At 49.2% G+C, this 27,898-nt stretch overlaps 11 protein-coding genes across 11 annotated transcripts; 7 read left to right on the forward strand and 4 right to left on the reverse strand.

The window, feature by feature from the left end:
* Nucleotides 1-47: 47 nt before the first annotated feature.
* Nucleotides 48-1,807, forward strand: FOXG_21512 (uncharacterized protein; the record flags this gene model as incomplete). The annotated part of the gene is made up of 1 exon (XM_018401856.1): nt 48-1,807. The coding sequence occupies one exon, from the start codon at nt 48-50 to the stop codon at nt 1,755-1,757; it is 1,710 nt and encodes a 569-aa protein (XP_018253900.1). The 3' UTR covers nt 1,758-1,807.
* Nucleotides 1,698-3,284, reverse strand: FOXG_14210 (uncharacterized protein). The gene has a single exon (XM_018394278.1). The coding sequence runs from the start codon at nt 3,087-3,089 to the stop codon at nt 1,815-1,817; it is 1,275 nt and encodes a 424-aa protein (XP_018253901.1). The 5' UTR covers nt 3,090-3,284; the 3' UTR covers nt 1,698-1,814.
* A 925-nt stretch (nt 3,285-4,209) lies between these two features.
* FOXG_14211 (uncharacterized protein) lies at nt 4,210-5,863 on the forward strand (the record flags this gene model as incomplete). The annotated part of the gene is made up of 3 exons (XM_018394279.1): nt 4,210-4,878; nt 4,926-5,153; nt 5,203-5,863. 3 exons carry the CDS (start codon nt 4,210-4,212, stop codon nt 5,692-5,694), a joined length of 1,389 nt encoding a protein of 462 aa, XP_018253902.1. The 3' UTR covers nt 5,695-5,863.
* Nucleotides 5,864-7,714: 1,851 nt separating this feature from the next.
* On the forward strand, nt 7,715-8,546 carry FOXG_14212 (uncharacterized protein; the record flags this gene model as incomplete). The annotated part of the gene is made up of 2 exons (XM_018394280.1): nt 7,715-7,895; nt 7,969-8,546. 2 exons carry the CDS (start codon nt 7,715-7,717, stop codon nt 8,544-8,546), a joined length of 759 nt encoding a protein of 252 aa, XP_018253903.1.
* Nucleotides 8,547-9,722: 1,176 nt separating this feature from the next.
* FOXG_21513 (uncharacterized protein) lies at nt 9,723-10,414 on the reverse strand (the record flags this gene model as incomplete). Its single annotated transcript, XM_018401857.1, has 2 exons — nt 9,723-10,039; nt 10,405-10,414. 2 exons carry the CDS (start codon nt 10,412-10,414, stop codon nt 9,723-9,725), a joined length of 327 nt encoding a protein of 108 aa, XP_018253904.1.
* A 651-nt stretch (nt 10,415-11,065) lies between these two features.
* On the reverse strand, nt 11,066-11,719 carry FOXG_14213 (uncharacterized protein; the record flags this gene model as incomplete). Its single annotated transcript, XM_018394281.1, has 1 exon — nt 11,066-11,719. The coding sequence occupies one exon, from the start codon at nt 11,717-11,719 to the stop codon at nt 11,066-11,068; it is 654 nt and encodes a 217-aa protein (XP_018253905.1).
* Nucleotides 11,720-12,779: 1,060 nt separating this feature from the next.
* FOXG_21514 (uncharacterized protein) lies at nt 12,780-13,076 on the reverse strand (the record flags this gene model as incomplete). Its single annotated transcript, XM_018401858.1, has 2 exons — nt 12,780-12,937; nt 13,031-13,076. 2 exons carry the CDS (start codon nt 13,074-13,076, stop codon nt 12,780-12,782), a joined length of 204 nt encoding a protein of 67 aa, XP_018253906.1.
* Nucleotides 13,077-14,151: 1,075 nt separating this feature from the next.
* On the forward strand, nt 14,152-16,536 carry FOXG_14214 (uncharacterized protein; the record flags this gene model as incomplete). Its single annotated transcript, XM_018394282.1, has 1 exon — nt 14,152-16,536. The coding sequence occupies one exon, from the start codon at nt 14,152-14,154 to the stop codon at nt 16,534-16,536; it is 2,385 nt and encodes a 794-aa protein (XP_018253907.1).
* Nucleotides 16,537-19,866: 3,330 nt separating this feature from the next.
* On the forward strand, nt 19,867-21,083 carry FOXG_14215 (uncharacterized protein; the record flags this gene model as incomplete). The annotated part of the gene is made up of 4 exons (XM_018394283.1): nt 19,867-20,095; nt 20,150-20,524; nt 20,600-20,857; nt 20,917-21,083. 4 exons carry the CDS (start codon nt 19,867-19,869, stop codon nt 20,979-20,981), a joined length of 927 nt encoding a protein of 308 aa, XP_018253908.1. The 3' UTR covers nt 20,982-21,083.
* Nucleotides 21,084-21,847: 764 nt separating this feature from the next.
* On the forward strand, nt 21,848-24,219 carry FOXG_14216 (uncharacterized protein). Its single transcript, XM_018394284.1, has 3 exons — nt 21,848-23,501; nt 23,554-23,697; nt 23,758-24,219. Exons 1-3 carry the CDS (start codon nt 22,148-22,150, stop codon nt 23,820-23,822), a joined length of 1,563 nt encoding a protein of 520 aa, XP_018253909.1. The 5' UTR covers nt 21,848-22,147; the 3' UTR covers nt 23,823-24,219.
* Nucleotides 24,220-26,365: 2,146 nt separating this feature from the next.
* Nucleotides 26,366-27,710, forward strand: FOXG_14218 (uncharacterized protein; the record flags this gene model as incomplete). Its single annotated transcript, XM_018394285.1, has 1 exon — nt 26,366-27,710. Exon 1 carries the CDS (start codon nt 26,544-26,546, stop codon nt 27,708-27,710), a length of 1,167 nt encoding a protein of 388 aa, XP_018253910.1. The 5' UTR covers nt 26,366-26,543.
* Between the last annotated feature and the right edge of the window lie 188 nt (nt 27,711-27,898).

A 27,898-nucleotide genomic window follows, 5' to 3' on the forward strand; every position in this document is an offset into this window, starting at 1 on the left:
TCCTCCTTTGACATCCTCCTTTAACACCTTCTCCTCTGTAACCCCCCATGAGCAACCAGCATATATCAGTCACCAGCCCACAGGCCTTCGATCACAGTTGTATCCAAGTCGCAGCCCCGTCTATATCACAAGCATGCAAGCCGACACAGAAAAAGTACACCAACTCAGGTGACTGCCCTGTGTGTCACAAATGGCAGTCACACTTGAGTAAGCATAAATCGAGATGTTTTAATTTCAAGAGACCTCCGCCTACCGGAAGGCGTGCGCGCTGCACAAATTGTGCGAGAGAATGGTCGGCAAAGAACACAAGCAAGTACGGATGCGCATGCAACGCCCAACTTATTTTCTTCGACCCTACTTCAGTCGCACAGATACCAGCTAGCGAGACTGTCGGGTCAGGCAGTCAAAACCGCGACGATGATCAGCCGTTCTGTGCGCCCCAGAACAGTAGCGGTGGCGCAAATGATCCTACTGCCGTGACTGCCTTGACTCACAGAAACACCAAGAGGCAACGAAAACTACCATCAGTATATCTACTCTGTGTTGGCACATCCGCTGTTAAAGACATTGGAAAAAGCGATTTGCTAGGAGTGCCAGTCGACCTGAGTGATATTGAAGTCTTCAAAGACGAGCTGGGAGTAATTTTCCAGAGAGAAGAAATATCAAGGATGCAGCGGGAGCTCGGCAAAGCGTTTATCAGGCGAGTGACAGGCGAACCCATAATCCATCAAACGATTGTAAGCATGCTATTTGCTCGCGCGAAGGATCACGTCGAAGCCGATTTCAAGCCGTGGGATTGGTTGATATCAGAAATCCAGAAAGATAGCTTGGGGGACTACATTACGAAGAAGAAGGCATCAAGAGTCTTGATCCTGCTCTCAAACACGACTTCTGAATGGAGACAAATATCAGTCTCCGACTTATACAGCCATCTTCGAAGGCTGTCAGTCTTCGATGGAAGACTTTGTATTTGTCCAAGCGAAGTGGAGACCCAGTGGGCAGGTTGCAAAATTGGAGATATAAGCACTCTAGATCGGATTGCTCGAGATGCCGAATGGAAGTACTCTTACCGACCGAGGACTTGCCTCGGCAGGGGGAAGTGTACTTTGCCAAGTACGGCCGTCAAGAAGATGGTGGTCAAACGTGGCTACAGTTGTGGTGCTGGTGATGTTGAAGTAGTCGACGGCACACAGCGTCACAACCTTCGATGTATCGACACAGAACAATCTCACCCAGGGCCTTACAACACTAATATCGACATAAGAAAGCCAACGTACTTTCATCAGGAATACATCGAATCGCTGCAGACAATCGGCGAGTATCGCGTTTATATATGCCGAGAAAAGATTCTTGCCATCGCTCATACAAAATTCAACTGGGACAGCACGCCTAAGCATTTTGCCGTCCAACGGGTGCAATTAAAAAGCTTCGCATGGTTCTCGCGAGACCCTAAAGAGCAACAGAAAAAGCTAGAAGAGCTGAAAGACTATGCATTATTTATGAACTCCCGTCTTCTGGAGCTGAGCGACATCAGGGAGGAGTACCGATCTCTACGCGTTGGGGTTCGCCTTGATATTGGATTTTCCGAAGTAAATAGAAACGGAAGGCCTTTTATCTCCGAAAACACGAGATTTCCGATGGCGGACCATCTAGCTAGTCTTGTTCTTGATAAACCGTATTTCACTATTTCTCAAGAGTGGGCTGAATCATTAATCGAGGAGTATACACGAGACTGGAGAGGCAAAGCAACCATGTAATCATACAAACACCATAAGTAGAGAATACTATCGGGATATACAAGAGAAACAACAAGATCAAATTTGGAGCTCGTTGCGCTCCAGATACTCCGTCGTAGGCTTTGACCAAGCCCTGAGCAGTTTCGAAGCCTCCATCGTCCTAATTTCCCCTCCTAGAAGTTCAACCGTGAGCAAAATTCTCCTGTTGACTTCATGACCAAGAATCCTTAAATAATCATCAGGAACTCGAGGCTTTCGCCTCGCTTCCGTCTGGCGCAATCCCGGACGACTTTTCCAGTAAGTTAACGGCGCCCCAGGATGGCTGTCCTCGACTTTCTTCTCATCTATCCATTCTCCCCGGCCCTCCTCCTGAAGAATGAAAAATTGCAAGCGCGGTATTTGCTGTAGTTCGTTTCTGCGATGGCTGAAAATCATCACATCAACTGAACTTGGAGCTAAACAACAAGGTGTCCGTTCCCGTTCCTTCTCCAAAGCATGCTGATATTCTAGTTTCGCTTCCTCTAAGGTAATAATCTCGGGACACCGGAAGCATCTTTGCCATTTTTCTTTGAGTTCCAAAAGATAGTCTTTGTTTTCGTCACTAAGATCGAAGTAAGGGGTTCCAACCAACTGCAAGAGACATTGCCCTGGAGCTTCCTTGAGAGGCACAACTCTAAAAATCTTTTCGTGAACCATATTGTGCGGACGACCGACAGATCCTTGTTCTGGATCTTCTCGTGACTCCCAGAAGGTGTGGAGAATGAACGGATTTTCGGATTGAAGGTGTTCTTCTGGTACATGTCCACAACGGTCGTCTATTAACTCGCAGTAGAGGTAAAAAGCGTGATCGTGAACTAAGTACTCGAGTATGCATCGAATGTCCTTGCGCAGATCAACCCCTGCAAGAGGCAGGATATCACCAGGGAACATTGGTTCATCGGTTCCACTGGTCGCAGCTGGCTGGGAAGGTTCATTTTCGTCAACGCCAGGATCTCCGATAGAGGAGTGAGGGGCATCGGATTCATAGTTGGCAAGTTCCGCTGATTCTGCTTCTTGATCTTCCGTTGATGCATATAGTTCATTTTCGGAACTTACAGCCTGGGGAGGCGCGGACTTGCCATACTCGGGAGCAGGAGAAGCGTCTTCGGCGCCGGACGTATGGTGGATAGGCTCTACTGATGCTGTCTCTCGGTCTTCCGTCCATGGACACTCTGGTGTCTTGGAAAGCTCTGACAAAGGACTTGACTCATTTGATCGCGCATCTTCGACTGTATCCTTGGATCGGAGACGATCCGTTTGTCTTTTTCGCGGCAGGGTCAATTGAGCCTTCGTTCTCCTTTTTCTAGCCATCATGGACTCCTATTTATGTGCTCGTAAGAATCACAACCTGGAGAAAACGGCGTCAGGGGTCGCTCTGTATCGGACGGAAGGTCAGTGAAATGCAGTAGGTGGTTGGCTTGAACGACTGCCAGGCCAGGATCACTTTCAATCGGTGGTAAAGACGGCAATGCTGTTGAACCAGTTCCTGTCAACGATACAGGGCCTCGACGAAACATAAATAAAGATTCGGGGTCTCAGGTCAACAGGTCAAACCCTTGTTTTCCCTCCCCAGCATTTTGAATCAAGTGGGTCAGGAGTCCGTCGTGCCTAGACCACTGACCAAGGACCGAGTGGAGTACAATTTCGTCAGTTGCCGTCTCCCCGACAGGTAATAGATAAGATTATTCATACTGTATACATGACCATCTCAACCCAACCCCGCGGCGCTAACAGCCCGATGCGACATCCTTATTTCGCATTACCGTTTACGAGACAGTGGACACAGACAGGGAGAGCCCCTGTCGTGGCGGCTGGATCTGAGATGGTGTGCAAGGCACGGAACACAATGTGCACATCCGACACTTAGTGGGCACCTTGCCGCACAGGGCAAAAAGCGCACAGGGATCAAACAGCTGCATGGCGTGGGGGAAGCATGACGCGATCGTACTGTATATCATTGGTGCAGCAAAAAGAACTGAAGACGATTTGCTCAACGCGCCTCTGTTTTGCTAGTGAGAGAGTAGGTAATCTCTACAGGGGAGGAAACATCTTGACTTATCGGGCCGCGTGCATAATTATGCAGGGGAACATGATGCCACCAACATCGATCGTTATGCCACCTCCGTCGGCTCGGCAGCCACGCGAATCGATTGGGTTCAATAAGATCATTGTAGAGAGATTACTCAGTTCGCTCCCGAGAGAGTCTTTAGGGGCAGGATGCTTGTCATATGTCACCTTTCTTCTCATGGATATATACTTGAGTATTGCTCAGCTATCTGGTCAAATCTCCTTCCCAGAACTTACACCACCATTCGTGCTCTCACACATACTTCTGTACACGATTTCAAGTCACTTTTCATCCTCTCGCACGCAAGCATTGTTTGTAAACATTCTGTCCAAGCCCAAAAGCGCCAAGTCTTACCCACAGTCACAGATGCTTCCCTTAGACTCTCGAACTACCACTACTGGTCCTCCCCAGCGCCCTGCCATGGCACCCTATATGATGTATCAATCCCACGGTCCAGGTCCAGTGAACAGCTTCGCAGCATCTTACTACCAGACTCCCAATCCGTACCAATTTGGAGAATATCAAGGTCCGCCTACTCCACCACATCTCGTTGCGCCTCCTAAGATACAGTATTATGATCACAATGCCGTGGGACATGACAAAGACGACGGCCGAACTCCCTCTTACCCGCGGGAGATGGAGTACACATATGCCGAACAAGCACCTTCCCCAGCACGAAGCGATTTGCAAGCCTCGACTGTCAGATACTCGGGTACCAAACCATCTATGACCTCCAAGACTATCATCTCCAACGAAACTCTCAACCCTGGTGATCAAACCAACTTCGTAACGGAAGTGGACGAGCTGATGAAAGTCATCCAACGTAAGGCAGACCTGCAAGTCGGTGCAGGACAGCAGCCACTCGCTCCTGTAATGTCTTCTGTAAGCGTCATAAGCCAAGGAACACCAGGCTCCATAGACAACAAGACAGCTCGAAAGAGATATCGCTGCGATGGCCCCAGCTGCCAGAAGAGTTTCACCGGAAAGACCCATCTCGACATTCATCGCAGGACACACACTGGCATCAAGCCATACGTGAGTGAGAACCTCCATGGCCGATGACTTTTGACTAACATCTTTAGATTTGTGACTTTCCTGGCTGCGACCTGACCTTCTCTCAACTTGGCAACCTCAAGACTCACAAGCGTCGTCACACTGGCGAACGCCCGTTCGCTTGCGAACAGTGTGATCGCCACTTTTCTCAACGCGGTAACCTTCAAGCCCACCTTGAGAGTCATAAAGGCCTCAAGCCGTTCATTTGCATTCTTGACGATTGTAACAAGACATTCACACTACTTGGAAACATGAAGGTATGCATTAGTGGCCCCAGAGATAGATGATATTCTAACCAGTTCTTAGACGCACCAAAACAGCCTCCACAAGGAGACCCTTGAGGAGCTTACAATGAAGTTCACCAAAATCATTGCCTCGGGTGAGAAAGTCTGCGAAGCCGATCGCGAGCTGTTCGAATACTTCGCCACGCACTACAAGAACAGCAACAAAGGGATCAGGGGTAGAGGAGACGCCCGCACAGTCGCTGACCACAAGACCAGGATGGAAATGAACCATCCTGTCAACACCATGACAGCTGTGCCCCAACATCCTCTTCCTCAAATTGTCTCAACACCAATACCCCTTCACGGACTTCCTGTATCGGTCAGCCTCGCCTCTTACAGTGTGAGTCGGGTCCAGCCTGGTCCTATCAACCCCATGTCTACCCAGACTCACGCTGGTGGCTATGAAATGTATGACATGAACGGTCATCACCGCATCCAGCCACTGAACAGTCACGGCTTATCATATGACACCAACAGCGCGCGCGAAATGGGTTACCATGAGCGCATGTACTAAGAATCCACTGCCAGGTCTCAGAGACAATCGTCATACACGGGTATAAGTCGACAGTGCGAAGTATCTTATTCTAAGGGACCAACAATAGCCTTTCTGCATCTAAGGTAAAAACACGGTTGTGTTTCCAGAGAAGTAACATCAGTAATGGATTGTACAGGTGGAAAACAGGGTCTCTTTATGAGAGATAGTGAAGCAGTCTGATTGCTTGAAGCCATCCTGCGCGTTACGCAAGCATATTGCTGTCGCATTTCCCTGTTTCTTTCTGTTGCAAATAATTTTAACTCGTTGATATATTCTTAATTTGTACAGAAGTGAACTCGACCCCTCGTCGTAGTTGTTACGTGGTAATCTGAGGGAGCCAGCCTTGTGGTTCCCACTTGCACTATGACAGAGGAACCAGAGTGCCTGGGTCTTTTCTCTTGTTACATCTCATTTATTTTCAGTATTGCTTCCAGAGTGCAAGGCTAGTGTAGTCCAGACTCCCATCTCCCTTTTAAGGTTCCGGTGATGCATTCTTATTCATGAGTCAAGTCGGATGGCAGCCTCTGGTAAGCTGAGATGGCAGTGCATACCGTTGATTGTTCAGATGAGCAACGGAAGCATTTATATCCATAACTAAGCAGATATTGAGGCAAGAATGTTTCTTTCTAGAATGCTCTACCCAAGGTTGGTTACTGCAAGCAAAGGCGTACTGCCAGGAGCTTGCGACAGGTGAAGTCGACAAGCGCTTGAGCCTACTTTGGAGGCTCTTCGCTGAGATCTAAAACTGCTGTACTGTGCTCGGAAATAGCCTTTGGGTTAACATGGGCTACTAATCTATTGATTGCTATATATGTACTATGTTGTACTGTTTAAGGACGACAAGCAGTCATCGTGAGAATATAAAGTGAGGTTGAATGGCCGGTTCAGCCTGGCCAATAACTTGAAGTTCAGGGGCAGTGCTCTTCGTGATTTGGATCCAGAGCCCGCGGTCAATACCGAGTGATATCTGGAGTCGCCCTCAACGTAGCTTCACTAAGAATTCACTGGTGATCAAAAGTAAGATTCCAATATCTCTGGCTGTAAGATCTCTATCGGTCGTGCTGCTATTCCCATAGTCAATCTTGCAGGCTCGCTAACGCTTCCCATTCTCCCAGAAGTGAGATTGAGGCAGAGGGCCTCGGTCAGCCCAGCATTAGAGCTTCTTCCTTCTCACGACCATGGGCTCAACCCAGTCTGCCCTTATAACAATTTTATGCAGCCCGGAACTCTGAAAGGTAGAAGAATTTCCAGTTAAAGAGGCGGCGAATTTGAGAGGTCACCGCCTAGTCGCTGATGAGCTACTTTTCGCGATCTTGTTGCTGACCTCAAACAAAAAAGACATGCGCCAGCGAAAGATGTAGCAAATGGCTCAGAGGTGTGAGGAGCGACCGAACTACCTCTGGCCGAGCGTACCTGGACGCCTTCAACCTATAGTCTCAATGAAATAATTTTCACCCGGGCTATAATTGTTGACATAGCAGAGCCTCAGCTGCTGCCTGGCGATATCCTGGGCTGGGGCGCTACTCAGCCTCAACAAAGGATCATGGCAGCTCGAAACCATTGGTCCAGCCCTAAGGAATGCTTACCGATTTGAGAATCATTATCGCACACTGCATGAGTGATTTAGTTTACTTTCAACCCCTCTGGGGTCCAGAGACAACCGTGAGGCTGAATTAACTAGAGTTCATGACGGGGATGCCTTTTGAGGTTCTAAACGCCTTGCAAGGCAGTCAGGGAAGATATTTACAAGGCGATAAGGCAACTATCACAAGCTACGTTTTCGCTTTCCAACAGTCCATGCCATCACACGAGAGTATTAATACCCAGTCTCTTCTCTTCATGTTTCCATCTCACTTTCTATTCATTGAATCGATCACTGGCTCTGGCGTAACAGCACTTCCACATCTCTTGCACGTTTATCACCACCTTCCACAACACTTTCTGTCCACTTCGAGTATTGTTTCAATAACTGCACACTCACTGTAAAAGCGCATTGAAAATGTCCATGTTCATGACACAACCCGCATACGCCTACGCAGCAGCCCCTCCACCTCCCAGACAGTACTCGGGAACAAGCAGCGCTTTCAGCGCTTCTGCCAATCCTGATGAGGACTGGACCAAGATCTCAGACCTTGCTGAGCGCCGAAGGATACAGAACCGCATTGCTCAACGCAACTACCGTATGTTGAGTCTTATGGACTCTGAACTCACTCTATGGTCTTGGCTGTTCACAAAACTCACATTTCCTTTCAGGCAAGAAGCTCAAGCGCCGTCTCGAAGACCTTGAGCGCCGTGCTGGTTCTTCTGACGATGTCGAGTCCGACAAGCAGCCACAGAAGCCTACTGAGTCGAAGCGACACCCCTCCGCACCAGAATCCCAAAAATCGCAATCCGCAGCTTCCAGCAAGTCTGTTGTCTCACAAGACCAGTTAAATCCTCCCAAAGAGGCTTCTTGCGAGCTCTTCTTCTCCGGTTCTCCTGACGAACGATATCGCTCAGACAGCCCTCCTCAGTTCACATACTCTAAGTACCCGGCTCCCGATGAGATCCTCCTCGCTCCTTACGGTTCCACACCGTCATACCCAGCCATCACAACCGCTGATACCTATCCCAACAACATGATAGAGTCTACAGTGCCCATGGCACTCCCTTCCATGACACACTTTACCGATGCCATCAAGGGGGAGACGTACCCCAGTGACGACGGACTCACTCCTTACATGACATACGGTTACATGTCTCCCATGGGCTTCAACTCTGGTAGCCCTTACGAGCAGTCCAACCATCATGGGAGTCACGCCAGTCAAACGCCTCGCAGGGTTGTACGATAATCTCTAGCAAGGACTGCTGTCAACCTGGGCTGACTGTTGTCTTCTTTTTCTCAGGAGCTGTCCTACCCATAGGCTTCCATTTGTGCCTATTTTAAAAGAAGATACTACGTTGGATTTTCTGGTGTGACACTGATGTGCCAATATCATTAGTCAAGGTACTTACTAATGAAATGGGCTGCAGGATACTTTGTTCGAAAAATTACCCATTAGCTAGATCGAATTCACTCCTCTGAACTGCTTTTTTATCTGCTTCTGACCTTTTTCTTTCTCGTGGTAGTGCAGTCATCCAGCGTCATTGGGGTCTTCTTGTTGACCAGTTACTTGGCGGATTCTGCAGCTGGAGGCCAGAACTGAGGGTATAATGAGAAATTGATAAATAAACTCGGACCTTGGTACTGCTTGGCGGATTATGTGATTATACTGTGCCGCTCATCCGCTTCGACGACGTGGTTGTTTGGGGAAGCGCCAAGCCACCGCCATTCAGCGCCCAAGCGAGTGAGATAGCGGATGGCGTAGCAATAGCAAAAAGTTCAATCGGATCTAACTCTTGAATGGCGTCTTAAATGGCATGAATAGACATATATAATTGGGTGATCTTGTCATGCGTCAGAACGTTGTTCCCACAATTTGACTCATGTCGCGGAGAAAACTAAGTTGACGTGGGTCTGGAACCCAACAGCCATTCTAGCCGCTAAACTTCAGCGGCTTTTCTTTAGACCAACTCAAGTCGTCTCGGGTCTGAGAATCGAAAGTCCAGCTTCGCTAGTCTGGAGTACGAGGGAACGATACCGGGGGGACAAGGGTTAGACATTTCGTCGTGTGTCAATAGCGATAGCCGAGATCCTGCAACGGTGATCACGTCAGCTGCTGATCACGTTTACATCCTCACTCCCCTTCATGCAAGGCTTCTTAGGGTACTGCTTTAGGTTGGCCACATCGTGCGATGTATGCCGTCGCTTGAGGACCGCATTGACCGTTGAAGATTTCTGATATGCTTCCAGAGAAGGTGGTATTAAAACGAGACTCAGGTCCAACTCACTCCGCCAAAAACGTCACGGACGAGTGGATCCCAAGTTGACGCCCCCCTGGAGTGCTGTATGTTTGTTGGGGCCCCTTTGTGCATGCGAGGCCGGGAAAATTATTTCGATGTCCAACTGGGGGGCGGCGGGGGGTCGGTTATTTCCCAAGCTTGCATGGTGTCAAAGTGGGGCTTGGAATCCACCCCGCTGGAAGGAACATGTCATCCATGCTAGATTTACCGCTCTTCTCCATCGAGGCCTCCCATTCCGAAGAGTCGTCATCATCATCGATGGCGCTCTCGTCGATGTAGTCGCCGGTATCCGAGTCTACAGCACTTTGATCATCGATCGTTCGTGTGATAACATTGTTACTGAAAGAGGCCTGCTTCTTGTATGTAGAGAGGAACGAGTCACCGGCGCGTAACGCGGGTTTTTTGATAATGGGCTTCCTGTCGCTGAGTCTGGTCTTGTTCACTAGAAGAACAATGGTCGCCAAGCGCGAAGCGAGCGGGCTTCTTCGATTGCACCACCTTAATAGCAGGCAACGAATTGGGATTGGGAATCGCGTCTGATGATTGAGCAGCACAGGGAACAACTAGACGGGTAGGAACCTGGGAAGGCATGAGGCAGATCAAGTATCTCAGACTTAGAAGGGATGTTCTGTGGCAGTCTGAGTGGCAGGAGCAGTCTTTTCCTCATTGTCGACAACCAAGATCTCTCTTGCCCAGGCTCGCCAGCTAAGATTATCTAGTTTTCTTCCCTGTTCAACAGTGTCTGCTTATCGAAAAAGGACTGACTGGTTAGTATATGAGAAGTTAGCGCATATAAGATCAACTAACCAGTCAACATGCTACATAGCGTAGCGGGAGATTCGCATCTACGGTCAAAACATGAGTACTAGATGGTAGGGCATCGTGAAGGAAAATTGAATGACGTAGGGAGGATAACAGTGTTTGCAAAAAGAGTGTCGAGAACTGGACAAGTTCAAACATTAGGAATAAAAGAGCGTAACAACGATGATTGACAGCTCGATCTTATTCTAGGCCTCGAGAACAAGCTTGAGTTTGGCAACCTACATCGAAGCCACATTTTGTATGTTTTAGGACGCTCCTGCCTGTAACACGATTACATACAGTATTGCAATAAGTGCGTTTTCTCCTTTTTCAAGTGAGCTAAAATGTACTTTCTTATTATATTCTCTGTGTTTTCGAGTAACCCTTCCGGATTCACACCATTCCCGAGCGGAAGTATAGTACAACTCGACCTAGATCTCAAAATTGATACGAGTGGCTCCTGCGATCTATCATATCGCTAGAGTATCTCTCATCCGCGTAGAAAGGTGAAATACAGAACAATATGTGGCTGGGAATCTGAGGTAGCGTCACGCTACGGAGACTACAGTAAATATAGAGGCTTAGCTTATTAAACAAAACTTGACTCAATTCTTTTCGTTCATCGTTGGATCGTGTGTAACCTTGACCTATAGCTACTCTCTGCCCTTTATGTGCAGTTCATTGGGTTAGAGCAGTGGCAGAGGACAGGGTCTTTGGGGATGATGTCGTCGACTCGTTCGGGTGCTGGGAGGAGGTTTGGGAGGAGAGGCTGGATACAGGTGAAGCCGTTGCCGTTGTGTGGGAGGATCGAGTTGTCGAAGGCCATTGTGGTAGGGTATTGCTCGTTTGTTACGGTGTAGTTCCAGCCGTCGCAGGCGAAAAGGCCGTGCGGGGGAAAGTTGCTTGTTTCTGGCGCTGCTCCCTGCTCGGTCTTGATTGGTACTATTCGTTCGTTTGTTGTTGATTGTGATTGCGATTGCTCTGGTCCAGCATATGCCGGCGACTCGGATTTTGTCTCTGATCGTGGCTCGCTCGTGGTAGTGGCGTTCGAAGTATCGCCAGTGTGTCGACGGATCGTCGAGCCTAAAGATTCGAGAACCTGTAATAAATTGTCCCTGTCCTTGGTGACCTTGCCTAATTGATCCATCAAGGTAGCTATTTGCGCCTTAGAGTCGTCCTGTCGAAGGATATCGACCATGCTCTCCAGTTGAGCGATGCGACTCTTTGTTCTTTCGCGCGCCAGGCGTTGGGCCTTGCGATCGAGCTCCCGCTTCTTGAGCCGGCGGGCTTCGGCTGTTGAGGTCTGGGTCTTATTACACATGATGATCGCCTTCAGGGATCACACTCAGAGGCAAAAAGGAAGAGCCAACAATAAGAACTTATAAGTTGGTCTGCGGTTGAATCCCAGTCCGGGACTCAGTATGACGTAGAAATCCGGGGAAACAAACAAGGGCCTTCAAAGATTGTTGGTGCTATCTGTGCATCAAGCCAGGACAATTGAGCTTCGTTGTTGGGATGATCGGGACGGGAGTGCGATATTTATATTTTGAGGCCCCCTATGCTGGTGGTTGCCAATTAACCATTTCACATACATTGAAGATGATAAAGTGGCTTATGCGGCTGCTGGTCCAGCTCACCACCATAGATAGTCAAAGGATGCCAATCAGATAGGATAACGACTAGCTTGTTGTTTACAATACAGTATTGCCGCCTCACCAGTCGGGTTGTCAATCACGGCCCCCAAAATGCTCTACCGGCATCCCGGATGCACTAACCTCGTTTCCCGTCTTCTCTTCTCGATCAAAGAGCAAACAAGAAATGACCGGCATCTCTTAGGGTCAGCCGCATGCTAATACGTCTCAGTGACGTGGCAGCTGGCTAAACCAATCAGGTTGCTTCAGCTAAGCGATTTGCTGTGAGGTATCTGGATGTCTTACACTTTGGCATAGACCCATAAGCATTCAGTATGCCACAATGGATTATCCACAGTAGATCGAGAAGAGCGAAGGGATTCTACTTGCCCACTTTGTGGGTTCCAAGTGGCTACCTTTTTCTCGAGCCTAGAAACGCCGTCTTCACATATTGCTATTATCCAACGCAGTTCGCAGACAAGATTACTAGACTCGAGCTATTTACGGTACATTCAGGCGGGCCTTCTAGAAGTCAAGTGGAAGCGCGTATACAGGGATCAAAATAGAAATAACTAGGCTCTGTACCCGTCGACTTCCCGTACGACTGACTTCTGCAGTTTCGGCTGCCCAGACGACATTTGCAGCATCCTGCTACTTGACATTGAGGGTCATCGCACCCTCACCCTTACTTTCGCTTGCAGTTTAATGCTGCTTCGGCCGACTACTACAGCTTTGGCTGCCTGAAAAACACTAGCCGTCGTTAGCTGCTCGACTCTCTGGGCCCTTTGGTGCCCCAGCCTCGACACGCGGGCCCTGCATGGCTCGCTGCCCTCTTTGCAGCTTGGAAGCTGCTTGACTGATCTCCGCAGTCGCGAACTGCTCAGAGACCCTCTTCTTTGCAGCGCCGGCTGCTGCCTGGATCACAACCGGGTTTCAACAATTTGTCTCACTGGCTGAGACCACTAGACAAAACCACTGGGTTGAAAAGCTACAGAACTTACCAGGAGACCGTGGAGTGAGGCGACTACCTCGTCCACAGAGCAACATTCTAGCCGCTTTGGGTTTTTCTCCTGTGAGGGTTTACCCCAGGACGCACGGTTCTAGGTTGCAGCTACTGGCGATCTTGAAGGTCATGGATTTCCTACCTTATGGTATAGCAAGCTACTTAATCTATCTATGCAAGAGAGTTCTAGGCTGGAGAGATGAGTTCCCGCTGACGGGATGACCTCTTGAAAGTAATGGGCCTTGATGTCGATGATATGCTAGATGAACTAGATAGAATAGCGGTTGCATGCAACTTTGCCAAGAACACCTGCTTTGACGTCCAAAAAGATATGCCTGAAACTACCGTAGGGTCTGGCTATCAGTAGGACAGGTGCCACTTGGGGAAAGGGCTTCCGGCGCTCTCAGTTGATGCAAGTGGACATTGTGGGTGTTCTGGGTAAATTCGGATGTGACAGTAGTTGTAAATAGTTTAGTTTAGCAAGTCCCCTGCTCCAGTAGGGACTCTTCGGGGCCGCTGACCCCCCAGATGAAAAATATGCATACGTACATAAATAGAGACGGCGAGGACTTTGTCGATGATGGATAATCTATCGTGATCTGGCACCAGCGGGTCTGGTGTCGTAACTCTGGCTTCCGTAACTGAGCCTCAGTTCAATTAGCTCTGGAAGAGCAGAGGAAGTGTTGTCTTGCTGTCACGACCCATTTCATGCGGCCGTTTGGGATGAAGACGCGGACGTCAAGGCTACCGTTGCTCGAGCTGGGGATACGCCAGGGCTCTTTGTTGTGTCAAGGTGCTGGCCTGTAAACAGCGTGTTGTGCGTACATGGACCAAGGATGGGACTGTTGAGCATGGCTGCTGGAGCTGATCAGGGCTAGCAGAATCTGTCAGGGGTCATCGCGACATAAGGTACTGTAACACCGTAGTGTACACATGGCCGCCGCGACCCGCCCCCATGACGCTAACAGTGCAGTGCGACATCCTTGTTCCGCATCCCCAATCTATGAGACTCCAAGCGTCTCTACCTTCAAAGTCAACCATTCGGCCTTTCCTTGATCTAATTTTACTTCAGTCCTCGCCTCACTTTTCACAATTTGTCTGCAGAGCTCTTTTACTACGATGCAAAAGTTCATTGAGACCTACGAGCCCCTGGAGAGAATGGATACAGGAGGAGGTAGCCAGCTGTGCCCCCCAGTGGGAGAGCAAGGCCCCGTCAACTTTGAGAGAGAACGCAATTTTTGGCCCCAGATTCGCAGTCAGAAGAATGCCGAGAACGAAAAGGCTGAGAGGGAGTTCCGACAATCATATATTGAAGCTCGGTCAGATGAAAAGAATGCCATAGCACAGCGAAATCAACTGATCGATCGGAAGTCTGTATTAACTAAGGAAATTGAACAAGTTGAGGCTCGTCTGGAGTACTCCGATCTTGATTGCAAGGAGAAGACCGATCGAGTTGAGCGCATCGAACAAAACTACCGCACCTCACGTATCCACAGAGAAGGACACCTGGAGGATATCTGGACCACGATGCGCCGATTCTTCAGAAAAAAAAGAGGGGAAGACCCTGATGCTCCAGACGACTTCGGACCGGAATCAGAAGGGATTGTTTTGCCTAAAGTGTTTCCAGAACTATCTTCACCTTTTGACGGGCCGATCCCACGCATAGAGCATATTAATGGCGTTTCACCAGTAGTGGACAGATCCGATGAAGCAGATGATGAGGGTCCTATGGAGGTTGTTGAGCATCACAATACTGAGGTAGCCGAGACCCTCGTTAATGTTACTGATGCTCATGGAAATGCAATCGGAGTCGTGGAACAGGTCGAGCCTCGGAACCGACGGGTTGAGGGAATTCAAGAGTTGGAGATACGACGACCTGTCGAGATCCGTCGAGGACATACAATTCTTCCCACCGCCGAAGCTCAGCCAAGATATGAGCCAATAGGTCAAACACAACCAGGACGGGTCGTGCAACAAATCCATGTGCCGGCTCGACCACTACCTTCATCTACCATAGCCTTACGAGAGATAGTCCCTGAGCGACAGGACGAGCGACGACCAATAGAACCTCAATCTGAACGAATAGCTGAGCACCAGGCAGAATGGAATACAGTACGACAACCAGAACGGTACCCCGAGCCCCAACCAGAGCGACTTCCAGATCGATCCAATGAAAGCTTCCAGGACGCGATAGTTACAACGACCCCAGAACGACCTATTGAACTACCACCAGTGCAAATAGCTGAGTGTGGTCGCGATACGTCCCATGAGCCAATTTATGGTTCCCCTCACGAATCTCCAGGCCGCCCGACAACGGCTCGTAGGTCAGATCACGCTCCGGAACGCACGATCGAACCTGTGGAATCGCCCTTACCAACACCAAACTATCCTCCATCCAGGCCCCTGAAGACTCCGCGCTCTGTGCTTCCATCAGGTGCCTCCCGATACCCCCTTCACAACAATGTGCATCCATCAACACAGGACAATGGTTATAATCACGGTTTTGATCCAGTTCACACACCACGAGGACCTGAACGGCTATATACTACCGAGGAGCATCGTATAAATTCTGGTTTTACGCCGGTCAACGTGAGAATTCAACCTCCGTCTAGCGAACAAGGAAGACAAACTCCGCCATCTTCGCAAATTGAACTGTCATCGCAGCAACCTGAAATGCCCCTTGGTCTACCAGTAGAAGAGATTCATTGTGAGAATATGATTCTGGAGAACGACGGAGTCGTTTACACATCTCCTGAGTGGATGGTGGGGGTGCCATTGATCAAGATCGATAAGAAACACGAATATTGGGAAAGGAGCTGGTGCGACCCCGAAGCATATATTCAGGAGAAGATTGCGAAGGAAATTGCTAAACCCGAACAGCCATTTCGGGATCCCCAAACACAGATTCTGATACCCGAAGAGCGGAGAAACTTGAAGCAGTACCAGGAAGTCCTCCATCTTCTCAAAGAATGTCCCATCAGTCCTTATCAGTTGTTGAGAAAGGAATACATTATCGATGGCGGAAACATTAGTACTTATCAACCCCTATACGGTTTAACAAAAACCTTTTCAGAGCTGGAAAGCTTCGAACTGGATATATCGCCGGTTGACTGGATTCGACGGCGTCTTCGCGAACTGATCAAAGAACAGCCTCAAAAGTTCAAGCTATCAAAGGCACTAGCAGCGCTCCGTGGAGACCTAGAGCTTAAGAAGCTCCGTTCTAACCACAGGGACAACAGGAGCGGCCTCTATAGAGGGATGGAAGCTCGCTTGAGCAGTGGCCGCCCTAGCAATATACCTGAGCCTCTCCAAAAGCGGAAGTCTATGCCCTCGGTTTCTACTACGCATCGGGAGGATTCAGTCTCAAATCACTTTCCTCTTTCGAACCAGACCCCGTCGGGCTACACAGTACCAGCCTCTGCCCCTAACCTAGCACCGGTCGCAGGTCCTGGCTCTCAGCAAGACTTCAGCGCCCACCGTATCAAGAAACCGAGATACACATAACCTACACATGGAGGCTTCGTTGATGACGAATTTCATTTCGATGCTTGGTCCGATACCGATTCATGTAGTGGTGGCGAGATTACTAAATATGATTGGCGTCTTTCCATAGTTAAGACTGGATTATACGCCAGCCACCTCCAACTTACCCAGTATTGGACCTGGGTAAATGATATACAATGCTTTCAACACCAGGTGCTCAAAGACTTAAAAACTGTGAAATGGAGATTGTTTAGGGATGAGATCGACTTCCATGTCCACACTGTCGAGATTGTCGAGATCAAATGGAGTATCGAAGCACTTCGTGTTCACGTGATCATGAATAATGAAGCTGGAGAGCTATCTGCAGATAGAAAGCCCCGAGGCGATGTCGTGACTTCTTTCCCACGAGCACGCACAATGTGTCGCTTTCTGTTCTTTTGCAGAGAGAGGGGTGTAAGACTAGACAAGAAGTTTAGCCCCTGTGATGGAACTATAGCAAGTCGAGAGTTAACCCATGTTAGTGAGGAAATTAATGACCTATGGGTCTCCATGGTCTCTGAGCAACTGCCTGCGCCTGGAGATTCTGATCAACTGTTAGTGGAATGACTTACGTCGACCGCGAGCGACGTTTTCCCCCTGGGGGCGATACTGGCCCTGTTTCATATACTTTAGTTTTATCTTGATGTAATTTCTACTAGCTCTATTTCGTCTCCTTCTTTCTGTTACGCCAACGGGGTTCAATCTGGATATATCTACATAATATGTTCCGGGGGATAAGCTCGGGGGGCTTAAAGTAATAGAATCGCAAAGAACACATGTAAACATGTATAAGGGCAATATACTCCAGCCACTCATAGTTCGAATCATTTGACTGCAAAGTTAGATATCATCATGATGTAAAAGAAGAGCTGCTCCTGCTCGTTCTTGCGGTCGATTCAGCTCATTTCTCAACGCGTGTCATACAAAAACCACCCTCCAAAGACGCTCGAGATTAACAACCCTGGCATCGCCCGACAGTTGATCGGCCTTCGGCCTTTGTCAGCTTCCCATTTCTCAACATTCCCTATACAAGGGACTTCAATCCACTCAGAGGGCCCGGCCGAAAGTGGCTCCGTATACGGGTCGAGAAAAAAGAGGTGATGCTGGATAGGGGGCGTCAAAGCCGAATCGAGTATCACGGAAAGGAAACAAGGAGAGGAAACTAGATAGAACAAGCAAGGCCAATCTCAAGTCAAGGAGTAGGGTAAAAGCGACGTGCGGTAGGGTTGGGCCATGGATGTTTGGATGAATGCAAGGACAAGGATAATACTCAAGTTCCCGTTTGACTTTGAGAATGGACTGTTGGAGTCCCAAGTGCCTTGACTGTCGTGATAGCCCAGAAGCATGGCATAGTCATACCACATCAACATTAGGGTTCGTAATCATTCATGTTGAAATATGAAGCTGCAATTTTGCTATTTAGGATGCTCAGTAGCTGTTCAGTCCCAATATGTCCACGAGCAGCACGTCGCATAAAATGCCCGCAATACTGCCTGCTCTCCTATTTCCTCCTCATTAGTGATACTCAGAATGAAGATGTTTCTAGGGAGCCCCATTCATCATAGTTTTCAAATTCTCACTAGTGCTCGCCTGGTCATTCAAAGGGCCACGAAGCGATTCTTTTGGGGAACGACTAGATCCATCATATGGTTTTCTGTTACTCTGTTGTAAATTACTGTCAACTCGAGACATTCCTCCGCAAGGAGTGTCATGTCCGAACGCCGATGCCCTTGAGTCCGCTAATTCCCCTGAGCTTGCACCTGCTGTCAGACAAGGGAGTGCCTATCTCTGTCTTTGCCTCTTCATCTAAAGCATGTCTATTATATCAAGTCTCCCTTGGGGACATATCAGTACCTCCACCAACTTTTGTGAGCTCACTTCACCCGCTTACACAACTTGGAAAGCACGGTATACCAGGGCTCCATAATACACCTTAGGAGTTGCTGCCCCGTTTATTGTGGATGCAGCGGCCAATTGATACATGCATGTGAGCACTGTCACGGCTGTCAGCACTCGCGCTCCGCTCACTTTCTTTGCAGAGCTAGGATAGTTCACTGGGGAAGTGGCCGACCCATCCGTCGCCGTCGGGTGATTCCTATTTGTCGGGATCACCGGCCGACCTTTCAACTTGAGGCCGGATTCGGGTAAAATGACGTCATTTCCGCCCCCGTCAGTGCCTTTGCTGTACCCCGCTACTCTAACCCCACCTGCCCTTTTGGGTGTGCGTAGGTGCAGCCCTGCCATTTCCTCCGAGTTACCGATCTACAGGGCTACGCAACCTCCAATCAAGTGAGGATGAGCGGGGCCGACTGTCTTTCGATCCACTATCATTAAAGAGATTCTGTTGAATATCTTGTCTCGTACTTCGTGTTAGTTTACGCTCATGATGATGGGAGCTACGTCTTTGAGGCTGCGTTTGTCTACCGGCAAAATGCAGCCGAGGTTAATGGAAGATTATACGAGATCTCCAAGACGCAGGAGTTGTGGATTAGTTAGATCAGCCTCTGAAACGACGCAAATAGATGAGTTTGGTTTGGCTGATCTTGTCATGCATCAAAACGTTGTTCCTGCAATTTGACTCATGTCACAAAGGACATCATAACCGCGGCATTTATGTTGGCAGCGCTGACTGGTGGATCGATAGCTGAAGGCCAAATCCGGTGCCCTAACCGAGAGTGCAATACCTGACGTTTCCGATCGTTGCTAGCATTCTCTACCTCCATGGGTAAGGTACCGGGCGCACATCAGTGATCGCATGAATCATGAGTGATGTATCCCATATGGAAAAGCCTAGCGGCATCCTGTTTGAGAGCCCATGGCGTGGTGTGTGGGCTGTTGAATACGTAGGAGCGAGGCTGCATTATAGGCCTGTGAAGCCAGTGAGTTGAAAACTAAAATTACTGTCATGCTCCCACGGCGGTGTGACCGAGAAGGTCCCGACCAATCCAAGACTCTTTGAACTAGTTGTACAACCAGCGACCAACATTTTGGTCCATCTATCGAGGGCTTGAACTTCTGGGTTAGCCCCTGTGTAAGTTGAAGGCAAGCCTACTTGCCTTCAGCGCTGGCCCGGAAGGGCTGGAGTAAGACTGTCTGTATTAATATGCAGTTCCCCTTTACCTTCCCCTCTTACCAAAGTGATATATTATGGCCCAGCTCACAGCTTAGGCTGCCAGTTCCTTTGACGATTCGACAGCAACGGTCGGACTTCAACAACACTGGGACAAGGGCAACGTATCTGCAAACTGGTTTGTTAGTTCTTAATTCTACTGCCACCCAGACTACTTCAAACAGCGCCGGTCACTTGCGGGAATGGCCAATCGCCCTGCGTTCTTTGCCTCCTCTTCATCAGGGCGAGGTATGGCAGCTACAGACAGCTGCAGTACTTACTATTCGGAACCTATTGTATCATTCTCGACATCAAACGTGCCTGTCACAGCTATAGCTTATGACTCTGAGTATGGTCTCGACTGTCGCCAAAAGCAAGGCTTTGGTGGTTACAGTATCGCAGCTACGATGATGTATAACGTTGGTCAACCGAGTACGCAAAACTCAGGATAAGATGCGCAGCAATTCAGCTCGCGGCAACTTGCAGCTATGCAACTGATGCCACCAGACGTCGCCTCGAGCTACTTTGGGGCTGAGACTGGAGCCTCAGCTGGCCCGAGTCTACAGCAACCGGCGCAGGGCTCAAGCGGATCCGCGAATGTTTATCAGCAAAGCAATGCCATGGATGATTCGAGCAACAGCATGTACAGTGTGAGAGCAATGCCGCAGACAACAAGCACCGCCGATGTTTCAATGACAGACGACCACGACTATGGGGAAGGCGCCCTCGAGGAGAAATGGGTCAGTTACCAGCGGCAGCTTGGGAGAATTTTCCAAGAGATAGTGAATGGGTCTCTCGAAAGTGCATCTGAGAAATTGCTTAGTGTCACCAGCTGGCTGTTGTCTCAAGTCGCGGATCTAGGTATGCATTATACTGTCTATGGAATCGTAGAGGGGATTAGAAGAAATCCAGAGCTAACGACTATTGCTTGCACAGGCCTCCATCTTGATGAAACGAACCTCCATGCTGATCGAATTCAGCTATGGAACGACTTTAACCACGCTTGGCTCGGATTAGGCCAGCGTCAAATTGACCTAATGACTTCATCTCAACCGCTTTCGAGAACACAAAGCCTGGTTCCAAAAGCTATGATTAAGAAAATGGGAAATGAATTGGTAAGGCTATGTGACGGCATCGAACGTCATGGCCTGGTGGACTATCAATATGGAGTATGGGAAGATCAAATAACCGCTGGTGAGCAAATACTGCTCCATTCGAAGAGTCTGACCAGATCCGCTAACATGTGCATGTAGTTCTCGAAGACTGTCTGGATATATTCGACGCTTCTGAAGAAGGCAGTGACAGCAGCAACCAGTAACAAATAAAGTCATTTATTCGAAAAGCTTTCAAGGCGAGAACGGTGCAGTATGTTCAGGCTAGGGTATCTATTAAGACGAGAGCGGTAGTGCTTGTGAATCCACCAACGTTCTCGGATCACATCATTTGTATCTGATGGGCGCAATGGTTGGGCATCTCGTTGGGTGAAGGGGAGTTTTATGTAGAGAGTAAAGTAATTCTGACATTAAGCAGATAATCTTTGGCAATTTCCAGATCTGATATGACCGAATGCTGTTGTGTTCCTGGAAATAATGGCTCAGCTTCGGCTGTATTGAGCTTGGCGTCCTTATATAGCGGCATACAGGATACACGATGTAATAGTAATTCGGAGTCAAGTCTTGATAGCACGTACGAAATGCCACAGTGATATACGATAACACACAGCTGTTCAGGGGCGGAGGTAACCTGAGGTGTAGGTCGATGCATGCGACTCAGGAACAGGGCCCATCACCGGGTATCAGAAGGGGTACCTGGCTGTTGAAGGAGCCATAGGGTAAGAATTCAGCTGCCACGATAAGCTGTCCATCAATGTGCTTAGCAACTTGAGGATGACTGAGGAAACCTAGCGCAACATGACATGGTCAGCTGGGCCGCGAATCAGGCCGAAAAAGGGGCTTGAATTGAATGAGATTTAAAAAAGTCATTCAGATATCTGGAAGCATCTCATAACGCAAGCAGTTGATGTCAAGGGACATGCCTCGGTGGTCATGGCAGCAGGGCCGATTTTAGTGCTACCGTAAACAATTGTACTATGGAGACACCCTATCCCACCTTCTCACCGCCTTGTCTCAGTGTTGTCTAAGTCATAGAAAAGGATCGAAGTATCCGATATCACATCAATGGATCCAATATCATGTCCTCTTCTTTGCCCTGTAACATCGAGCGTTACCGGGCCATTGACCGCTAGGGTGGCTTATTTCATGCTGATTGGTGTCATAAAAAGTGTACCGCGAAGTAAATCCCACGGTCCAACAATCTCTTTCCCCATCAATTCTAATCACATCTTCACCACGACCTTAACAATCAAGCCAATTTCTGGTATATAGGCACTGGGTGGTTCAATTCTGAGCTGAGTGATTTCAATCTGTATCCGAAAGACTGTTCATAAGTCACTTGATCTTAGGAGATAACACTCAATTGCAAACGATGTCAACTATACAAAGCCAGAGCTCACCGGCCACTTTACTATGGGATCACCAAGACCTGATTCCCCTTCAAAAGAACCTTGGTGAAGAAGATTTAGTCTTGTTATTAACACCTGCTGTTGTTCCGTTAGACCAGAGTCCTACCAACGCAAGTGATCCTTTCGAGCCTCTCGGTAAAGCACTTGCGCGCACACATCCTTGGATCCGGCATGTTCCTTATAGTAAGGAGCGTGGCATTACCGACATTCATGTGGCATTCATCAAGCGAGCACGAGTCGTTATCTTCGTGCTGACTGGCTTCTCGACAGAGGAAGGTTTATTTCAGCTTGAACTCGCCGAGGTTGCTCGTGAGGTGTGTGAAGAACGCCCTTTAGTGCTGGTAGCCTGCTGTGAAGTTTCGGAAAAGGGGGCCCGCGCGGATGGTTTCCCAACTCTCATTCAGTGTCCGGGGTACTTTGTGGCAGAGTTACAAGCCGTCGCCGTTCTTTTGACAAGTGAACGACCGACAACAGAGGCCACGCCAAAGACCCGTAACTCTCCTCCCCCGCCAACTTGGCCGCTCCTGAAATGGGACTACGACAGAGATCTCCCAGAGACCCACGCTTTATGGGAAGCATGTTTGCCTTCCAAGTTCCATCTAAATCGCTCGACTCTTGGTTCTCTGTTGAAACGCGATGGATATGCCATGCATTACTTGGTGAGAGAACCGCATAAAGGGGAGTCCATTGGATTTTGTGCAACATTCACAACGTTTACGGATAGCAGTGGCGACCGACTGATTGGATCAATAGCCGCCATCATCGTTCATAAAGACTTTCGGGGCCAAGGTGTTGGGCGCTTCCTCCACGACGAAGTCGTGCGCAAACTTAAGAATATTCGAGGTGTCGGCATCACTCAACTTGGAAGCACATTTCCAAGATTACTATACGGTCTACCTGTTGGCGAAACTGATCTGGAGTGGTTCGAAAAACTAGAGTGGAACATGAAGGAATCCACACTTGGAAACGGGCGGCGAGTGCTCGATTGGCTCTTGAGATTTGCCGACCATCCAGTTCCTGACCTGGCTTCCGCTGGCTTAACGTTCAGGCCATGCCAGCTAAAGGATTACGAGAAGGTTGTCGAGATGGCGAATAAGGAGTCACAGAAGAAATACAGGTTTGGGTGGTACGACCAATACGCCAAAACGATGGACAGTTGCTACATGAATGACATTGTAGTCGGGCTTGAAGGGGAAAATCTGGTCGCTGCGGCAATAACATATTTTCCAAATAACGGGAGCCCTTGCGGCGCAGATATTCCATGGCCAGCCTCAATCGGACAGAGCATTGGAGGAGTTTCGTGCATCTGCATCAAAGGTCGGCCACAATCCAAACCATGTTATCTGACATTGACTAACTGTTAAATTAGATGAAGACCCGGATATGGCCAATCCCCGTGAATCGGTGGCTACTAGATTGCTCCTGGCTTGTCGGCAGACTCTGAGCGAGAGAGGAATGGTGGGGATGTTTGTTGATGGCAGCAGGTCGGATGAAAACGTTCTACAGTCTTTAGGTAGGCAAGATCGTCTGAGCTTCTCACTTACTGCAACTCGCTGATTTTGGACTCTACTAGGCTTCTACAAATGGGCAGAATACAAAGAAGTTTGGCGACAAGCTGTTGGATGTGTGGAGGAATAAGTCGCAAGCATCCAAGTTCAGGGCTTTAATTTGCATCGCCAAGAGAGGAACGACACAGGTCAGTTACCTGCAGGAGCTTGGGAACGTATTCAAAGAAAAGTTCTGTTAAATCGCTTTCTGTTTCCGGATCTGATCAGTTGAAATTGACGAGTACGAGCAACCGAGTTGGACAGTAGATGTGCAGCTCAGAAGTGCGTCGCATAACCGATTACTCTGCGATATAAATTAAGTACCGGTCAGGCACGTCAAGTCGCTCAAGAGTATTACTAGTTAGAAAACACTGCCTGTCAGTGAACCAGACGAGTCACAATTGATTGGCCGTACACGAATCAGTCAGCTGGTACTTTTCTTTCTTTAAAGATACTATTCCCAAGGGCATGGCGATGTGTGAAGTGGAAGAGGCAGAGAGGAGTGTGCATGATGGGCCCAGAGTAAACAGGGGAGATTTATTTGCGCAGCGGCACGGGATACGCAATGATGAACTTTCGGTCAATCCGACCCTCCCAACCTTGGCGGTCCATCTACCAACCAACAGCTCAAAGCGAGCCAACCGTTTGACCCAATTCGCTATTGAGCCACGAAACCGGTAGGCAGAACTCTCGGCCTCGGCCTCGGTGTCTTGTTTTTGTTATCTTTTCGAGCTCACATCATTCCCTTGCAACTCCGACAGATCATCCATCTTTTCACCTGGCAGTTCAATGTTGAGTCTCCTCGAGTTGAGCATAGTACGCCAGTCGTTGTATACCTCAATTTGTCGTCCTGCAACGCAGTTTTTGCCCAGGCCGTCGTGGACTAGCGTTACCTTGCCCTTTCCGTCTCGAATACTCGCCACTGAAACTCTTTCTACCGCCCAAAGACCCTTCGGTAATGTGCTACTTTGATCAAATGCGCTGGGCGTGCGGCTACTGGCGTTGGGGCCACTTTCGTCAACAGTGCAACAAAGAATACCGGATGGGCGAGACGTGCGGCCTGAAGCTTGTCTACGAAACCAGGACTGAGAGAGATGTGTGCAAACTCTGCCAGGATACCGAGAAGAAGCAGCGCCGGTATGATAAGATGTATCGCGACGTTCAGCGCTGGCAGAGGGAGGGCAACCGAAACGCGACCATTGAGCGAACGTGTGCCGAGATGCAAGAAGTACTTGGTCAAATCTATCGTATGAGAGAGGAGCATGATCACAGGCTGCAATCTCTTGGCCAGGTGGGTCTAGAATATTACTTCCTTTCTTTGTTTATTCGCACAGGCATTGTGTGCGACGAGGAAGTTTACATGAGTGACTAACCCATCATTGCAGTAAAGTAACGAGATGCCAGTGAGGTACCCTACACTGCCTGACGAGTTCCTCTGCTCGATTTTGGCATGCTGTACTGTCTCTTCAGCTAGTTGAAGCAGTAGCGCTTGCGACAATGCAAAGAGTTTGTAGGATGTCGAGAGGTGTGCTCCAACTGTTGCATGATTGGCGTTGGTAGACGGGTCGGGCTAGCATGATATAGCTGAAGTGCACGTCAGACCAGCTCCGAGTGAGATCTCGTTTGTCTTGTAACTTGTCAGGCTATCAATTTAAAGTTGAGACACAGACTATTTTGGTCAAAGAAGCACGCTGTCGGAGCAAGTAAACAGGCGAACCCAAATCCTCCCAGGGAACGCTGGCTACGGCGATGCCTGGATGAGCCGCCTTGACTTCAGTCACCGAGGTTGTTGCCAACGTACTATTACGTCTGAAAGGATTGGCCGTCTTTAGTTAGCATGCCAATTGCAAGGTGGATCAAAAACACCATGGCGTAGTCCAGCTGCGAAGTAGATTGGGAAAGACTTAGGAACGGCTCACGCCTCTTGGGGCGAGCTTGATGGCCGCGCTGCTAAATCCCACGGTCCAGCGGCCGGGCCACAACGTTCGAGACTTGGTACATGAACTTGCCTTGACACGTGGCTTATCGCATGGCGTGTTGCGCCGGCCCTTTATCCGTGCGGTCCGGTCATGTTGTTCTCCAAAGACGCAGAGTTTCCCCATATCTTAGTTCCTTGATTGTTGTTGTGCGCTAACAATTGACCGCGTCTACTGTCATCCGTACCGGAGATGACTAGCGATCGTAAAAGCCCAGAAGAGCTGGGTTCCGCCCCCTGTTGGAAACGCTGATCAATTTCGCGGCCAAGCGGAGGTCTGTACCTGGGCTGCACGAGAGAGGCGCGCTGCATATGCACAATTGACTGCCAGTGCAAAATGAGACCCGCAGGTACAAGCGTTGGGTGGATTACTTCCGTGTCCCCTGGCCCATGTCGTGTGTAGAAAAAGAGTAGCGTGACGATGTGACGGGGGTACCCTGGTCATTACGACCCTTCAAAAAACCCCAGCACCAACACGACTACGTAAAGACAAGCTTCCCTGTTTTCGGGGAGTATAGCGGGTGGGAGATGAGACAACTCCACCGAGTAGTGGCTTGGGCTTGACAAGGGTGACCGCGCTGTCCGCGAAAGTGTTGCGCAGGACGCTCGGTAGGGGACAGGAGACTCCTTGCGTTCCTCCAAGACATTTAAAGAATGGACTAGTCACAATGAAATCAATAATCAATTCTTCCTCCATTTCTCTATCTTGTTGATAAGGTTGAAAATTATTTACTCTTCAACTCAATTGTCTACGTTTCTTTTCGAATATCCGCGCCACGTTGAACTTGTCATCTTATTCCTTTTCCACTTCTCCCTGTATTCCTGTTTTACACCGTCATGGCCATGGATGCGCTTAAGAATCTCGTCAACAACGTCCCAGACTGGTTACAGCGACTCGACGACCTCAGCGGCCAGATTGACCGACGCCAAGCCGAGTTGGCCGCTGTTGCTGCCGCAGAGGGCAAAAGTGCACAGACAAAGTCGCTTCGCAACAAAGGCTCGACCGAGTCACTCAAACCTAAAGACGAGCCCCCAATGTTCCATACCGAGGCTCCAGCGAACGAGGACATCTCCGAAGATGGCGCAGGCGGAAACACAGCCCAGATACCAGTCAAGCCCGAGACACCTAAGGTGCATACCCCAAGCCCTGGCTCCATTCGTCAGCAACAAGAGATCATCAAAGCTGCACAAGCTAGAGCACGAGCTAAGGTCAGGAAGAAGCCCAAGTCGCCATCCATGATGTCCAATGAAGACGCCCCTGCCGCCTATCGAACACGGAGCATGATCATTGTCTATTATGATAGCTATGTTCAGAGCTTCTTTGACGATCTTGTGAGGTTTGTCTCGTCAAGTCGAAACCTGATGCGCAAAGCCAAGATGGCCGCAAGAGTTGCCCAGATCAAGAAGCTTGCGGAGCAAGACGTATCAGAGGATGGAAGTAATGACGACGCTCTCCCTTCTCTACGATACATGAGCAGTAGACGGTTCGGTCCTATGTCAATATCCCGACCTGGCGCTGGCGACCAACCACCAGACGTATACGATAAGCTAGACAAGGGCCTCGAGTTCGTGCAGAGCATGTGTGAGCACGGTGCTCATCAGTTCCTTCGCGATGGCGACTGCAACGACGAGATCAGTAAGGTACAGAAACGACTGACCGAGATTCTCGAGATGGCCAAGACGGAGATGGAGCGCGTTGAGCGTGAAGAGCCTGAATTAGCAAAGGAAACAGGCGAGGTGGGCAAAGTCCGAACACGGCGACCCATAAGTATGCGCCGGGATATGACTGTTGGCCACAAGGACGGTAGCCCGACACCTAAGGAGGAGATCGAGTTGGAGCCCGCAACGCTCGAAGCTGCCGAACCTATCATCGCAGCAGATGCCATGGCACCTATGGCTGTGGATCCGAATATCATGGAAGCTGACGAGGGCATCGATATCGAAATGGAACTTCCCAAACTACAATATCGATCGACCCGGGCGATGCGTAGTCGCGGACCATAGAGTGGTGTTTCTAGTTTACTTGCTTTTGAAGTTGCTTGTTGGATGTAATTTACAATTTTGAATCGACATGTTTGCGATTATCTCCATGGCGATGACTGGAAGTGTCACTGCGTAATGATGTGCAAAGGCCAGTATGAGCTACCCGAACAATAAAATGGGTTGTCCAGCCTCGCTCCATCTGTGGACTC

This window comes from Fusarium oxysporum, chromosome 14 (genome assembly GCF_000149955.1).
Source record: "Fusarium oxysporum f. sp. lycopersici 4287 chromosome 14, whole genome shotgun sequence".
Classification (NCBI taxonomy): Eukaryota; Fungi; Ascomycota; class Sordariomycetes; order Hypocreales; family Nectriaceae; genus Fusarium; species Fusarium oxysporum.

What these genes read in the sequence shown, in the direction of transcription:
- FOXG_14216 (XM_018394284.1), top strand. Translation starts at nt 22,148, where the DNA reads ATGTCAACTATACAAAGCCAGAGCTCACCGGCCACTTTACTATGGGAT. An exon ending in TTCGTGCATCTGCATCAAAG is followed by an intron (nt 23,502 to 23,553) that starts GTCGGCCACAAT and finishes CTGTTAAATTAG; the next exon opens with ATGAAGACCCGGATATGGCC. An exon ending in AAACGTTCTACAGTCTTTAG is followed by an intron (nt 23,698 to 23,757) that starts GTAGGCAAGATC and finishes GGACTCTACTAG; the next exon opens with GCTTCTACAAATGGGCAGAA.
- FOXG_14210 (XM_018394278.1), bottom strand. Translation starts at nt 3,089, where the DNA reads ATGATGGCTAGAAAAAGGAGAACGAAGGCTCAATTGACCCTGCCGCGA.